This window comes from Asterias rubens, chromosome 14 (assembly GCF_902459465.1).
Source record: "Asterias rubens chromosome 14, eAstRub1.3, whole genome shotgun sequence".
NCBI classification, from domain to species: domain Eukaryota; kingdom Metazoa; phylum Echinodermata; class Asteroidea; order Forcipulatida; family Asteriidae; genus Asterias; species Asterias rubens.
Window position 1 is genome coordinate 6,953,585 of NC_047075.1, and position 16,166 is coordinate 6,969,750.

The window sequence follows — 16,166 nt, forward strand, 5'->3', positions numbered from 1 at the left end:
GGAACCGTTTCTCACAATGTTTTATAATATCAGCAGCTCACAATCACTCGTTACACAGTAATGCTAGTAATTATCTTGAGTAATTACCAGCAGCGTTAGGAATATACAGCGCATTGAGATCAAGGTCCCAAAGGAATACATCATTATTTCTGTCGAATGAATATATATTATTTCACAAATAACTTTTACCAGGTTTGCCTTAATTTCGAAGTAATTAAGAATTTGCACTTATTAAGCAGTATTGTTATCGTGGTATGTACCTCATTGTTTTTCTTAGATAGATGTTGATGAACCATTTTTTAAAAATCAGAAAAAATGATCGAACCTAAACAAAAATGTACTTTCGTAATCAAGGGAATCTTCAAACTAAACTGGTATAAAAGTTACTCTACAGTTGAAAGAAAATAAGATGTCCATATATTAATTTATCAGCAATGGGTCAACTCACAGCAAACAAAACATTTGTAATCGATTTAAAAATTGAAATTCTGTTTCAAGAATGGTTTCCTATTGAAGTTGATATAAACACATTATTTTTAAAGTATTATAGACTCCAAAAATATGGATGTTTTAATTGTATGGCAAATTTGCAACGTAGAAGTAATAAGTAATTAGCATTGCTGCTTTTAAAATAATTTGTTGATGTTTTGTGACTCATCCAAATTACACAATTTACTACTTTGGCTGTTGTTTACTACCAACAAAGCGGCACGACTGCTTTCTGGTTTGGCAAAAATTGCCTTTGGCTTAAATTACTCTTTAATCTAACTTATCAAACAACAATATCAAACCGTCGGTACTGCAGTAATAAAATGGAACAGTTGTCATGACAACAAGTGTCCAGTTTTTACAGTTTACCTGCTTTTTTATATTAAACTTAATACAAGTCACAAGCTTTCTAATGGTCAACATCTCCCCAAACATCTCACCAACATCTCCCCATCTATAACAACTTTGAATGGGAAGTTTTCCTTTTTGTCCCATATATGCCCAAATCCCATGGGGTTTAAGTATAAATTGAGTGGAATCCATTACCGACATGTTACATAATAATTATTATGTTTAGACACTGGCCAAACAAGTTAGACTGGCCAGGAAAGATTTTACATTCCACTGTGTGAAAAATATGTTTAAACAAAACCACAATATTACTACGTTAACAACTGTGAGCAATGACGTATAAGTGATATACAAAATAACAGATTACTGAAGTTATCTGTAGTTTCCTCTATTAGAGGGAATATTTTCATGAAAACTTGTTAAATCTTAAGTATGCCATGCTAATCACAATCAATTGATAAACTTGTGTCATATTCCAGTTTCACTTGTGCCTTAAGTTATTACTAATATCTGCACCTATTAGGTTTAACATTTGTTGTTTAAGATTTCATTACATTTGTGTTAATTGTATCGGTACATTATTTATAACATTTTCATCTCAGAAAACATTTGTAAAATTAATAACAACGAATTTTATTCAAAACATGAAAGCTCCTATTCATAAGAACTGTAATTAGATTATCATATTTTTCTAGAGAGAAAACATGGCAAAAAGCCTTAGAAAACATTTACCAAATGTGGGTAACAGACTTTATATTTTAAGAATGATTTCAGATTGAAAGTGTTGTAATTTGATTGGAACTGATTTGGAAAGCTTTTTAAAATTATACACAACATAATATGTTTGAATGAAGTGGTACTTGTCGTTAGTTATTTAATAAATTCAGCAGCTAGGGCAATGGGGGTGGGTTCAAATCCCGGTCGCCGGGTATGTATGGTGAGATGAGAGATAATTCGGTTTGGACTTCATTGACTTCAGTCACAGTATAGGCTGTTTGCTCACCAGGGAGCTGAGATGGTTTAGGGAATTAAACAATTGGGCCACAAAATTAGCCAAAACAAAGTCAAATATCATAATTTTGATGTCTGTAAAAAAACATCAAACACGAGTATCATCGCCACTTTCAAGAGTTGTTCCATATTTAATTGTGATTTACAATTAGTTATGTAAATTGTTTGTTGTTCCTTCTAGATGGATTGCAATACGCGTCATTGACCACCATCTCCGAGAGAAGTGCACGCGTGTACGCACTGCTACGAGAGAAGTGCACGCGTGTACGCACTGCTACGAGAGAAGTGCACGCGTGTACGCACTGCTACGAGAGAAGTGCACGCGTGTACGCACTGCTACGAGAGAAGTGCACGCGTGTACGCACTGCTACGAGAGAAGTGCACGCGTGTACGCACTGCGCGCGCGTTTTGTCTTTTGCGGGTCACAGCAAACTTGTGGTGATCTACATTATATCACTGTTTAAAAAAAAACCGTTGAACTCATTTTGAATAAGAAGGAGGTCATATTGTATTCTCCCAAGCCCAGTTTAAAAAACAATCAAAATTCCTTTGGGGTTTAATCGAATAACAAATGCCAAACAACTTGACATACAAGACAAGAACAGCGAACATATCATAATTGACATTTATTTGTGAAGACGACTGACTGGTAAAAGGTAAAGACACATGAAGCTAATGAGCCTCAACTGGTACTTGTTTTATAGTTTGCTATGGTAAACAAGGGAGTCCAATTACATCTGGTGACCCGGCAGGTCTTATCAATATCACATACCGTTTGTTAAAGTTTTGAATTATGACAAAAATCACAATCAATTATGGAATCAATAACCTTTTTCTATGTTAGGTAATTATAATGAAAGTGTCATTAGCATTTTAAACTTGTTCAACATTTGTTGAGTTATTATTCAATTATCTGTCGGTGTATGTAGTAATGATAATAATGTCGTAGTTGAAATCATTTTTAAGTACTAGGATTCTCATTGACAAGCTAAGATTTTACCAGTTTCTGTTATGAGTAAAAAATAATGTATTTGAAAAACACGCAACACGAAAAAAATTGAAAAAAGAACAGAATTGTTTTTGATAATGATATTTCAGAGTTCAAGCTTTAAGAATGGTTTCTGATTAAAGAATATATTGATTAAGTTATTTTGTGTACAGCTAAAAAAAAAAAAAAAAAAAAAAAACCTTTTAATTTAGAACATGTAAGGATTCAAAGTATAGTTGCAAGATCATTGGTTTGTGGATTCGAATCCTGGTCATGACCAAAGTATAGTTGCAAGATCATTGGTTTGTGCGTTCGAATCCTGGTCTTGACCAAAGTGTAGTTGCAAGATCAATGGTTTGTGAGTTCGAATCCTGGTTATGACCAAAGTATAGTTGCAAGATCAATGGTTTGTTGGATCGAATCCTGGTCTTGACCAAAGTGTAGTTGCAAGATCAATGGTTTGTGGGTTCGAAACCTGGTCATGACCAAAGTATAGTTGCAAGATCATTGGTTTGTTGGATCGAATCCTGGTCATGACCAAAGTATAGTTGCAAGATCAATGGTTTGTTGGTTCGAATCCTGGTCTTGACCAAAGTGTAGTTGCAAGATCAATGGTTTGTGGGTTCGAAACCTGGTCATGACCAAAGTATAGTTGCAAGATCAATGGTTTGTTCGATCGAATCCTGGTCATGACCAAAGTGTAGTTGCAAGATCAATGGTTTGTGGGTTCGAATCCTGGTCATGACCAAAGTATAGTTGCAAGATCAATGGTTTGTTGGTTCGAATCCTGGTCTTGACCAAAGTGTAGTTGCAAGATCAATGGTTTGTGGGTTCGAAACCTGGTCATGACCAAAGTATAGTTGCAAGATCAATGGTTTGTTGGATCGAATCCTGGTCATGACCAAAGTTTAGTTGCAAGATCAATGGTTTGTGGGTTCGAAACCTGGTCATGACCAAAGTATAGTTGCAAGATCATTGGTTTGTTGGATCGAATCCTGGTCATGACCAAAGTTTAGTTGCAAGATCATTGGTTTGTGGGTTCAAATCCTGGTCATGACCAAAGTATAGTTGCAAGATCATTGGTTTGTTGGTTCGAATCCTGGTCTTGACCAAAGTGTAGTTGCAAGATCATTGGTTTGTTGGTTCGAATCCTGTTCATGACCAAAGTGTAGTTGAAAGATCATTGGTTTGTTGGATCGAATCCTGGTCATGACCAAAGTGTAGTTGCAAGATCATTGGTTTGTGGGTTCGAATCCTGGTCATGACCAAAGTATAGTTGCAAGATCAATGGTTTGTTGGATCGAATCCTGGTCTTGACCAAAGTGTAGTTGCAAGATCAATGGTTTGTGGGTTCGAAACCTGGTCATGACCAAAGTATAGTTGCAAGATCATTGGTTTGTTGGATCGAATCCTGGTCATGACCAAAGTATAGTTGCAAGATCAATGGTTTGTTGGTTCGAATCCTGGTCTTGACCAAAGTGTAGTTGCAAGATCAATGGTTTGTGGGTTCAAAACCTGGTCATGACCAAAGTATAGTTGCAAGATCATTGGTTTGTTGGTTCGAATCCTGGTCTTGACCAAAGTGTAGTTGCAAGATCATTGGTTTGTTGGTTCGAATCCTGGTCATGACCAAAGTGTAGTTGAAAGATCATTGGTTTGTTGGATCGAATCCTGGTCATGACCAAAGTGTAGTTGCAAGATCATTGGTTTGTTGGATCGAGTCCTGGTCATGACCAAAGTGTAGTTGCAAGATCATTGGTTTGTGGGTTCGAAACCTGGTCATGACCAAAGTGTAGTTGCAAGATCATTGGTTTGTTGGATCGAAACCTGGTCATGACCAAAGTGTAGTTGCAAGATCATTGGTTTGTTGGATCGAATCCTGGTCATGACCAAAGTGTAGTTGCAAGATCATTGGTTTGTTGGATCGAATCCTGGTCATGACCAAAGTATAGTTGCAAGATCATTGGTTTGTTGGATCGAATCCTGGTCATGACCAAAGTATAGTTGCAAGATCATTGGTTTGTTGGATCGAATCCTGGTCATGACCAAAGTATAGTTGCAAGATCATTGGTTTGTGGGTTCGAATCCTGGTCATGACCAAAGTATAGTTGCAAGATCATTGGTTTGTTGGTTCGAATCCTGGTCATGACCAAAGTAAAGTTGCAAGATCATTGGTTTGTTGGTTCGAATCCTGGTCATGACCAAAGTGTAGTTGCAAGATCATTGGTTTGTTGGATCGAATCATGGTCATGACCAAAGTATAGTTGCAAGATCATAGTTTTGTTGGATCGAATCATGGTCATGACCAAAGTGTAGTTGCAAGATCATTGGTTTGTTGGATCGAATCCTGGTCATGACCAAAGTATAGTTGCAAGATCAATGGTTTGTTGGATCGAATCCTGGTCATGACCAAAGCATAGTTGCAAGATCAATGGTTTGTGGGTTCGAATCCTGATCATGACCAAAGTTTATTGGGCCAACACATAATGCCCCGGAAATTCGAATGTAAAGTTTGACGCAAACAAAGATTTAGGGATAATGGTACCACTTAACAGTCAAGAAGGGGTCCAACTGCTCTTTAACATTCAAGTTGAGTGTCTAACTGCTACTTCGGTAGGTTGTTTACATATCAAAAACACTTGTCAATGCCACTTTTAAAATCTTACATTATGTGCCTCGATTGTGATTTGTAGAGTGAAGTAAACTTGTTTGTAGTTACAAATATTACACTCTAAAAACTCCCGGGTCAGAATTGACCCGGATTTCGGTCCCAGTGGGCCATGCCCATTTCCGGGACACTTTGACTCTGAATCCCTGTCAATGTGTCCCGGAACCCGAGTCAAAATCCCCGCATTTAACCAAATTTCTGGTCACAATGACAAAGAATCCGGGTCACATTGACACGAATTCCGGGTCAAACAGACCCAGAAATGGGTCTGGCCCTCTGGGACCCAAATCCGGGTCAATTCTGACCCAGGAGTTTTTAGAGTGTAGACTGTGTAAGTCCCAAGACGAAAAGGTCAATATTGAGCTTTCGGGTACCTGTGAGTCAAAAGCTATGAACAATTCATCTGGGTACAAGTTCATAAAAGTTTCTATAGTAAAAGGTTTGCAGTAACACCATGTAATGATACTCTCTTATTGGGTTGGGGTGGTTCTGAAAAGAACCGTTGGTTTCACTGTTTTTCAAGACCCAAAACTAAATTGTGGAATTATTTCTCTTTAAAACTTACAACGAATTGTTCAATGGTTGATGTGTTCTTTTTACGATAGGCCCTATTCAATGGATGAATTGTATTATAACAGCAGTCTACAACTACACAAACAGTTCATAATTAATGAAGCTGCTTTTCGAGGTTTCAGGAAGTTCAAATTCTCTCGAGGTCGACTTACACAGTCTATCGATGTTATTGATGTTTAGTGGTATTGTACGCAAAGTATGTAGTATCTTGTTCAAATCTAAATTCAGCTTCTGTCTTGTGCACTGTTTGGGTCCATTACTCTTATACAAACTGTCCGAAAAATTACCTAAAATTCATCAAACCCATTACTAAAATCTATGAAGAATACGCCTTTGTCAAAATCAAAGGGGTGTCAAAGTGTTTAAAGTGTGAGATGAAAGAAATATCGTACTAAAAGGAGAGTAATAAAAAAAAACATTGTCAAACAGACCTTCACCATTATTGAGGTTTGCGAATCCGTGAATTATACCATAGAGAAATCTTACAAAATAATGTTCAATTTGTTTAGCTTCGGTACAAAATACAAACACTTCAGAGGGCAAAACATATTTTTGCTTTCGCTGTCATTTTGTTCTAAAAGTTTTGTTTAAATGAAAGAAGAAAAAAAATCACTGACTATACTAATAACTAATAACTAGTTGGTATGGCACTGCTCTAGAATTGCAAAGGTCGTGGGTTCGAGTCCCACCCGAGTAAAATGCCTGTGGTTTTTGTCACAGGACTCGGGAAAGTACTGAGTATACAGTGCTACACACATCGGTGTATATGGGTGAAAAAAACAAAAAAACAATTAATATCTAATAACTAATACTAAAACTTGTTGGTTTATTTAGCACTAAAGTCTGATAAACCTGCAGTTAAAATCCCGGGTTGTATAAAACTAAAGAATTGTGTCAAATCGTCCACAAACACAACGTTTAAACCTCAGCAACTTTAAACAGGGTTTAGTACCCAATGTTTGATTTATCCGATGAGTCACTGTTATCTTAAAGGGGGATTAAATAAATTACTTTTAGCTCCACTGGTAAAATGTCGAACTATTGCTATGTATTGTTGTAGAAAGAGGACATAAATAAAAGTTGTAGCATCAACTGCTAGTCTTAAAAGTAGTACTTCTTTTGTGCTAAAAAATTTGTATTGGTAAAGGACCACACTAACAAGTAAATGTCTGTATCCTACCAACGTACTAATGAACAACATTCACTCTGTAATTCCCTTATTGCAAACTATGATGAATGACTTAATTACACATTATTTGATTTACAACATTTGGCTGAAAATGACAATAATGGGAACCATTTACCATTAACCTGACCAAATTACATTGAAGATAATGATTCTCTCTGTTACAATGTTTGGGCATAAACAACGACTCCAAATCCACATTGGTTCATCTAGAATAAAATTAGTTCATTCAGCCACTTGTATACCGCTCAATAAAAATAAAATTTGAATACCGATAGAGGGCGCTACGCAAATTTAACCCAACTAATTTCACACCGAATAACTGGTTTGTACATCACTCGAATCTCGCGTGCTATCTTCAATGCAGAAACAAATACTTGTTATTTTGAACTGCACTTGATTTTGAGGTGACGCGAAGCGATGACAATTTGATTATTAAAGTCTTTAAATAATTAGATTTTGTTTTTGAATGAAGTTTAAGGCGAACTGATGGGGTATGGAATTGAAACAATGAACTAAATGTTACACTTTAGAAAGGGAATCTCTTTGCTTGAGACAATTGAAATTTGAAACTTACCACAACATCCAAAGGCACTTTGAAAGCAAAGCGTTGTAAGTCCTCAATTGTGCATTAGTCAATCACATGCATATTACTGTTCGACTTTTCGACGTATTCCTGTTTCAAAAAAGATTTAAACGACTGATTATTGTATCATACAACCAAGGATCCAGACTTGATTCCCTTAAAACGTCGTGGTTTCTAAGTAAATTGTGCATCAGAAGTCATTACACAAAGTTAATTAATTCCTATAATAAATATTATAGCTAAAAAGTATACACCTACAACTTAATGTTGAACCTTAAATCCATGTCTGTGGTTCACCTTTTAACTCTGTATAATTAGGCCCACCATTTCCTAGCCTTTAGTCAAGGCGCACGCGGCACACCGGATGGCACGCACAACCCCAAAAATGTAACGCACGAAAAAAGACTATCACCGCGAGCGGCGAAGCCGCGAAGCGCCTTTACCAACTCGTTTTGGGGCCTTATGTTTTTCTTTAGCCAACGATTTTGGTGGGAGAAAATGTAATGCATAATGCATTAGCGTGGTGAGTTGCTGGCCAATAAGAAGCCACAATTACTTGCATGACGTCACAAGAACGCTCAATGCAAATTCGTTACATTTTCTCCCACCAAAATCGTTGGCAAATGTAGAGAAAAACATAAGGCCCCCAAAACGAGTTGGTAAAGGCGCTTCGCGGCTTCGCCGCGAGAGGTGATAGTCTTTTTTCGTGCGTTACCTTTTTGGGGCTGTGCGTGCCATCCGGTGTGCCGCGTGCGCCTTGACTAAAGGCTAAGCATTTCCCTGCGGCAAGTATCAACCCCATCTTGTAACGTTGTACCTTTTTACGGGTGACTGTGTTTTTATGTTAAGTATTAAAGACAGTGGACAGTATTGGTATTGTCATACACCAGTCTTCTCACTTGGTGTATCTCAACGTATGCATAAAATAACAAACATGTGAAAATTTGAGCTCAATCGGTCGTAGAAGTTGCGAGATAATAATGAAAGAAAAAACACCCTTGTCACACGAAGTTGTGTGCGTTTAGATGGTTGATTTCGAGACCTCAAGTTCTAAACTTGAGGTCTCGAAATCAAGTTCGTGGAAAATGACTTCTTTCTCGAAAACTACATCACTTCAGAGGGAGCTGTTTCTCACAATGTTTTATACAATCAACCTCTCCCCATTACTCGTAATGAAGAAAGGTTTTATGATGATCGTTATTTTGAGTAATTACCAATAGTGTCCACTGCCTTTAAATGGCACACTATTGTTGCATCAAAAGGCTTGCTTACTATAATGGCGTCCCGTGTACATTTCACATGCCAACCACAGTGTCAAATCTGCGCCTTTGACGCTCTTTAACCTTTGGACTCGACCCATAAACCTTATCAGTCCTACGTCATAGCTGATTAAAATTCCAAACTAACCCCGTGATTTAAAGACACTGGACACTATTGGTAATTGTCAAAGACAATTATTCTCAGTTGGTGTATCTCAACATGCATAACAAACCTGTGAAAATTTGAGCTCAATAGGAGACTTTCCAACGCTAGGTGGCAGCAGACATACCGGGTAAATTTCCATTGTTTACGTAGTTCTGAACATGCGCATAATTCTGAGAACAATGGATTTACCCGGTAAGTCTGCTGCCCTCTATCGTCCCAGAAAGTCTCCCATTGGTCGTCGAAAATACCCTTGTTGCACAAATTGTGTGTTTTTAGATGCCTTGATTTCGAGACCTCAGCTGAGGTCACTATGCATCTGAAAGCACACAAATTAATTCTCTTGCAGCTTCGATGAATGAGCTCAATTAAAATTCACAGGTGTGGTACTTTATGCATAATAATGGGATACACCAAGTGAGAATACTGGTCTTTGACAATTACCAAACGTGTCCAGTTCCTTTAACTTCCAAAGTTATTTTAAACACTGGACTTTAAACTTTGTTTTGAACACCCATCTGTTTCAGGTGACCAGATAAGTTCTACCTGTTTCAATAGTTTGGTAATACAAACTGTATCTTCCACGACGCCACTATCCAATGATTTACAACTTTCTGAACTAACTGAATTCTAGAAGACTATAAAGACAATGGCATCAAATACTCTATTTAAGTTCTTACTGGCTGCTGTGATTCTTAGTTTGTATCTTGCCAATGCACAGACGATAAAGTTCATACCATGCGGTAAGTTCATTCGTTATTGTACCAAGTGTGAATTTATAAAAATAATACAAAATATCGTTTCTGACTTCGAAGAGAGTCCTTGGGAGGACGAAGTGTTTGGTTTAAAGGCAGTGGACACTATTGGTTATTACTCAAAATACATGTTAGTATAAAACTTACTTGGTAACGAGCAACGGAGAGCTGTTAACAGTACAAAACATAGCGAGAAATGACTCCCTCTGAAGTAATCTAGTTTTTGAGAAAGGGGTAATTTTAATTTCGCACTCACATGACAAACGACCTCTGGCTAGAAACATTTTGTCCCTATCTGAAAGCACACCAATTTGTAAAAAATGGGTGTTTTTTCCGTCAGTTTCTTGCAACTTCAATAACCAAGTTTGTTATGCATTTGTTGGGAACACCAATAGTGTCCAGAGTGTATGTAAACTTAACACAACACTGTCAGTAAATGTGTTTTAAATGTAAAAAGCACCCTACAGACTAAATGTAAATCATTTTATGTGAGTCATTTTTAAGGCTTTGCATGTATACATAATAGATCAATTTGCGGGAACAACATTATAATAAATACAACCTCTTTTGAGAGAGTGTTGCCTCTGAAAAGAGCCGGTTTTGACGTTTCAAACACTACACTATGCTTGTCCTCAGGAGAAACTTTAATGGCAGTGGACACTATTGGTAATTACTCTAAATAATTATCTTGGTGACGAGTAATGGGAGAGGTTGATGGTATAAAACATTGTGAGAAACGGCTCCCTCTGAAGTGCCAAAGTTTTCGAGAAAGAAGTAATTTTCCACGAATTTGATTTCGATACCTCAGATTTAGAATTTAAGGTCTCGAAATCAACCATCTAAACGCACACAACTTCGTGTGACAAGGATGTTTTCTTCTTTCATTATTATCTCACAACTTCGATGACCGATTGAGCTCAATTTTTCACAGGTTTGTTATTTTGTGCATATGTTGAGATACACCAACTGTGAAGGCTAGTCTTTGACAATTACCAATAGTGTCTAGTGTCTTTAAGACGAGTAGAGTATATAGTTTGTAACGTCGACTCCCAACCGGCTCTTATCGTCAGTGCCGATACTACATCAAGGGAGATTTATTATACAGTTGTAGTCTACTATTATTTTTAGTTTGTACTTATTTGTGATGGTGTCTTTTCTGTGACAACCGGTGTCTCAGGGAATTCTGTCTACCGGAGATTAATGTTCCCCAATGGGAAATTAACATGGGCTGGAGAAAGATGATTCAAGAGAGGGCGCTATATTATATATTAATGGTTTATTTCATAAAAACATTACGAAGAAATAAACAGTATGACAACCGATACGGTTGAATTGCACTAGATCATGTACATTATAAAAAATAAAAATAAAATCTTTAAAAAGAGCTCAAGGTTAAACAATTCAAACACACAACAGCTAATGAGTAAGTATTACAAACAATCCAAACAACAAACAATCACCCCCCAGCACTTAAAACAATAATGAGACTTTACAAAAATAGACGTTAACAAAGGGACAAAATTGAGGATAAAAAGCCAACATTAGCCAACTATCAGGAGAAGTTTGTACAAAGTTTGCCATAGACCTTTTCGCAAATACCATTGCGTAAGCACAGACTGTTGAATGAGGTGCATTTTGGGATAGATATAGATCAAATTTTGACACCAGCTAGACCACAATGCACCTAATTTCAAGCTTTACGCGCGCGCCCAAGTATTTTGCGAAAAGGTCTATTATGTGGGACAGAATCGGCTATGAACTTTAGAACCAATACTACATGATCAACAAAGATTAATTACATGCATGGTTGTAACCGCAACTCTACTATAATACACCCTTCCCATGAAATATGTAAATTGCACATAGCGCTTGCGCACTAACGTTTTGGTTGGCAAAATGAGGGAACATCGCGCTGTTTTGTACACGGCTAATGGGTGCGTGACGCAGACGCGATTCCGCGTCTGCTTAGTGCACAACTCTATGGCGTTTGCCAACCAACAGGGTCTGTACGCATTCGTGAATGTAATTATCATATTTCATGGGAAGGGTCCATTGTTTCTAGTTTGCACTTATTTGTGATGTATTTGTTTTCTGTGAATCTAGACAACGTAACTCAGGATGCTACAATTAATGAAGTAGATGTCATTCCTTGTCCTAAGCTACCGTGTGAATTCAAACGAGGAACCAATGTCAGCGTATCTGTGACATTCACCATGGGTGGTGAGTATTTCAAGTCAATAGACCGATCCATTAAGCTCCGCCCCATTGCGTGTTGAACAATCACAACCTATTGCGAAAACAAAAGTCCGTCAAAAGGTCCGGCATGTGTGCGCGTATGCTTGGCGGACGCGGCAGAGTTGTGCAAAATGAATATCGGAGGGGCTCACGTGTTCTTGCTCACAGGTGCGCCGTGGGCTGAGCTTAATGGATCGGTATATTTAATTCAGTTCAAAGACACATTTATTTCCATACTTCCATGAAAAATATCGACACTCTAAAACGAGTAGTTATGGAGTAAAGCAAAACAAACATTAAAGGCACTGTACACGTTTACTCCAATTAGCATAAAACCTTACTTGGTAACGAGCAACGGAGAGCTGTTGATAGTATAACACATTGTTAAAAACGACTCCCTCTGATGTAACGTATTATTTTAGAAAGAGCTAATTTCTCACTAAAACAATAAAAGACTCCATGGCCCAATTTCATAGCGCTGCTTAACGGTAAGCAAACTTTCGTGCTTACTGTAGCAGACAGTTTTGCTAATTATGTAAACGTATTCTACAGGTCAACAGAATTAGGCAGCCAGCTTGCGTGTTCACCATGGATTTGTATTGTAACGCCATCCACGTACGTGCAGTAAAAGCAAGGGAAGGATTACCATGCACTTTCGTGTGTGTTACGGTTAGCAGCGCTTTGTTCCAAAGCCAGTTATTAAAGAATTTAATTTTGGTAATCCGTAGACCCTTAGCTTTAATTTCTCCTACGCATTATTTTCTGTTTGCATAATATACAAAAATAAGGCCCAAAAACGAAATCTACAAAACATTGGTGAAATCCGACGTTTTTTCTTTCTTTTTCACAGGATCGAAAACAGTTACCAAGGCAACGACAGTTGTTCATGGCGTCATAGGTGGACTGCCCATACCATTTCCAACACCATACACAGACGCATGCGCAACAACTGGAATTAAATGTCCCTTGAAACCAGATACTAAGAATTTGTATAAGGGCAAACTCTTTGTAAGAAAGGAGTATCCTCAGGTAAAGTAACTGGTTTAATCTCTTGAAGTAAATGATTATATACAAGCTCATTGCACACGATCCATTAAAGACATTGGACACCTTTGGTAATTGTCAAAGTCCAGTCTTCTCACGTGGTGTATCTGAACATATGCATAAAATAATGAACCCGTTCAAACTTGAGCTCACCTGGTCGTCGAAGTTGCAAGATAATAATAAAAGAAAAAACAACCTGTCACACGAATTTGTGTGCTTTCAGATGCTTGATTTCGAGACCTCGAAATTTAATTCTGAGGTCTTTCTCAAAAACTACGTTACTTCAGAGTGAGCCGTTTCTCATAATGTTTTATACTATAAACAGCTCCCAATGACTCGTTACCAATTATGGTTTTATGCTGATAGATATTTTGAGTAATTACCAATAGTGTCCACTGCCTTTAATCTCTTGAAGTAATTGATAATTATGTTTGTATTTACAGGTTAACGTGTACGTTAAATGGGAGATGCAAGATCAAGACTCAAAAGATGTATTCTGTTTCCAGGTACCTGCAAGTGTCGTTTAAAACTTTCGTCTCGGTTTTCAAAGCACTGGACACGTTTGGTTATTGTTAAAAACCAGTATTCTTTCTTGATGCGTCTCATATACCAAATGCATTAATTAACAAACTTTAAAACAATTTGGGTTGAAATGGTCATCGAAATTGCTTAAAGAGACAATCAAAAGGAAAATACACCCTTGTTGCATAAGCGCTGTACTTGGGAACCGCTTCAAGCCTGAAGTTTTCCTCAGATTGAAATAAAATTGTCAGAAGTTACCTCAATTAATACTATGTTACTTTAGAGGGAGCCATTTCTCACTAATATTGCTCGTTGCTAAAGTCAGTTGTTATGCTGAGTCAGTTGTTATGCTGAGTCGGTTGTTATGCTGAGTCAGTTTTTATGCTGAGTCAGTTGTTATGCTGAGTCGGTTGTTATGCTGAGTCAGTTGTTATGCTGAGTCGGTTGTTATGCTGAGTCAGTTGTTATGCTGAGTCAGTTGTTATGCTGAGTCAGTTGTTATGCTGAGTCGGTTGTTATGCTGAGTCGGTTGTTATGCTGAGTCAGTTGTTATGCTGAGTCGGTTGTTATGCTGAGTCGGTTGTTATGCTGAGTCGGTTGTTATGCTGAGTCAGTTGTTATGCTGAGTCAGTTGTTATGCTGAGTCAGTTGTTATGCTGAGTCGGTTGTTATGCTGAGTCGGTTGTTATGCTGAGTCAGTTGTTATGCTGTTATGCTTATTTTGAGTGATATCCACAAGTGTCTGGTGCAGTTAACTCACCATACATCGAGGAACAATCTCTTAACTGTATTTTAAACAATCTGCAAATAATTATTCACCGGAAAAATCTTGTCCATTGTACTTCAGCACTTGCCGTCATTTGAGTAAGGGCGACCTCTTCGATAATTTAAAATAAGGCCTTTCATTAGCCCTCCCTACGCGTGCATAGATATGTGTTTTACATTGTTGCATCATCGTTTTACCTCGTAGAGGTTTTACACAACTGCCATGACCAACAAAAAAACAATCTGTGAAAGTTAAAACTCAATCGTTCGGTGGAGCCAGGAGACAACAAAATTGTGAAATAAACCTTAAAATGTCTTTTTTTGACTCGCGATATCTAAACTAAGCGTTTTTTTTTTTCGTTTTTTTTTCTACAAAACTTAAACACTTCATGCAAACAAATATTTTATAGGGAATTTCAAAACATAATTTATTATAATATTTGAAATCTGTGATTTTTGTATTTAACCCTATAACAGATAGCAGTGGGTTAACGTATTGTTTTTGACTTTAACTATGGAAACTTGCATGCAGAACGTTCAACGTGGTCAAACTATAAAAACACACATTGATGATTTATGCAATAATTGACGACTTAATGTCACCGAGTTCCAATATCTAGCTGTTTTTTTTATACAATTGTCTCAATTTTTTCAGGGAACATTGATTTGGTTCAGAGTGCAGACACAAATTGACAACAAACACTTTATTGTTTCAATCAGATCGACGTGTTTTATTGAAACCTACTTTAATACAATAAAAACCAGCTGTCGTTTAAGAAAAGAAACGGAATAAAGAACTTAGACATTACTTCAAGAACTATGATGTTGAATTTGTTGCGTTGCCCTTTAAAGACACTGGACACTGTTGGTAATTACTCAAAGTAATAGCGACAGGAAATCACTTGGTAACGACCAACAGGAAGCAGTACCTGTAACATTGTGAGAAACGGCTCCCCCTGAATTAACGTATTTTTGGGGGAAAAAATGTAAACTTTTACTCAAATATTATTCTCTTGTCATGGTTCTTTTGAAACTTCGATGACCAACTGAGTTAAATTTGCAGAGATTTTTTGTTTTACAATTGTTGGGATACACCAAGTGAGAATACTGGTCTTTGACAATTGCAAAACGTGTCCAGTGTCTTTAAGAGTGATTAATTTTGGTAGTGCAAACTAAAGTGTGCCTAACTATTAACTAACGAATATCGTTCCCATAAATAAAAATAACTTTTATTTAATCATTTCCAGATGTCCTTTTCAAATGCCTGTTGGAACCTGGTTTCGAAATGTGTTTAATTTGATCTCCGCCATGCAACATTACAAACATACATCAATGTACACGTGCTACCGCAAACCTTGCTAGATAGTAACTCCACCATACCCAGTTTTAAATCATAATCATTATAGTGTTCTTTCAAAAACTTTGTTCTAATAAACACAACCAAATGTATGTCATATTATAAACAAAAGTGTTAAAAGTGTATTTATAATGTATTTTGAAAGCAAAGAATATTTCTACAATGGAACAAAAAATAAACTCATAATTGAAACAAAATCTTACCAGGCCTATTT

The 16,166-nt window shown here is 37.1% G+C and overlaps 1 protein-coding gene across 1 annotated transcript; it reads left to right on the forward strand.

Moving 5' to 3' along the window:
- The first annotated feature begins 9,923 nt into the window (after positions 1-9,923).
- LOC117299374 (NPC intracellular cholesterol transporter 2-like) lies at positions 9,924-15,001 on the forward strand. The gene is made up of 4 exons (XM_033782912.1): positions 9,924-10,017; positions 12,133-12,249; positions 13,115-13,293; positions 13,752-15,001. Exons 1-4 carry the CDS (start codon positions 9,924-9,926, stop codon positions 13,833-13,835), a joined length of 474 nt encoding a protein of 157 aa, XP_033638803.1. The 3' UTR covers positions 13,836-15,001.
- Positions 15,002-16,166: the final 1,165 nt, after the last annotated feature.

What these genes read in the sequence shown, in the direction of transcription:
- LOC117299374 (XM_033782912.1), top strand. Translation starts at nt 9,924, where the DNA reads ATGGCATCAAATACTCTATTTAAGTTCTTACTGGCTGCTGTGATTCTT. An exon ending in TGTGACATTCACCATGGGTG is followed by an intron (nt 12,250 to 13,114) that starts GTGAGTATTTCA and finishes TCTTTTTCACAG; the next exon opens with GATCGAAAACAGTTACCAAG. An exon ending in TAAGAAAGGAGTATCCTCAG is followed by an intron (nt 13,294 to 13,751) that starts GTAAAGTAACTG and finishes TTGTATTTACAG; the next exon opens with GTTAACGTGTACGTTAAATG.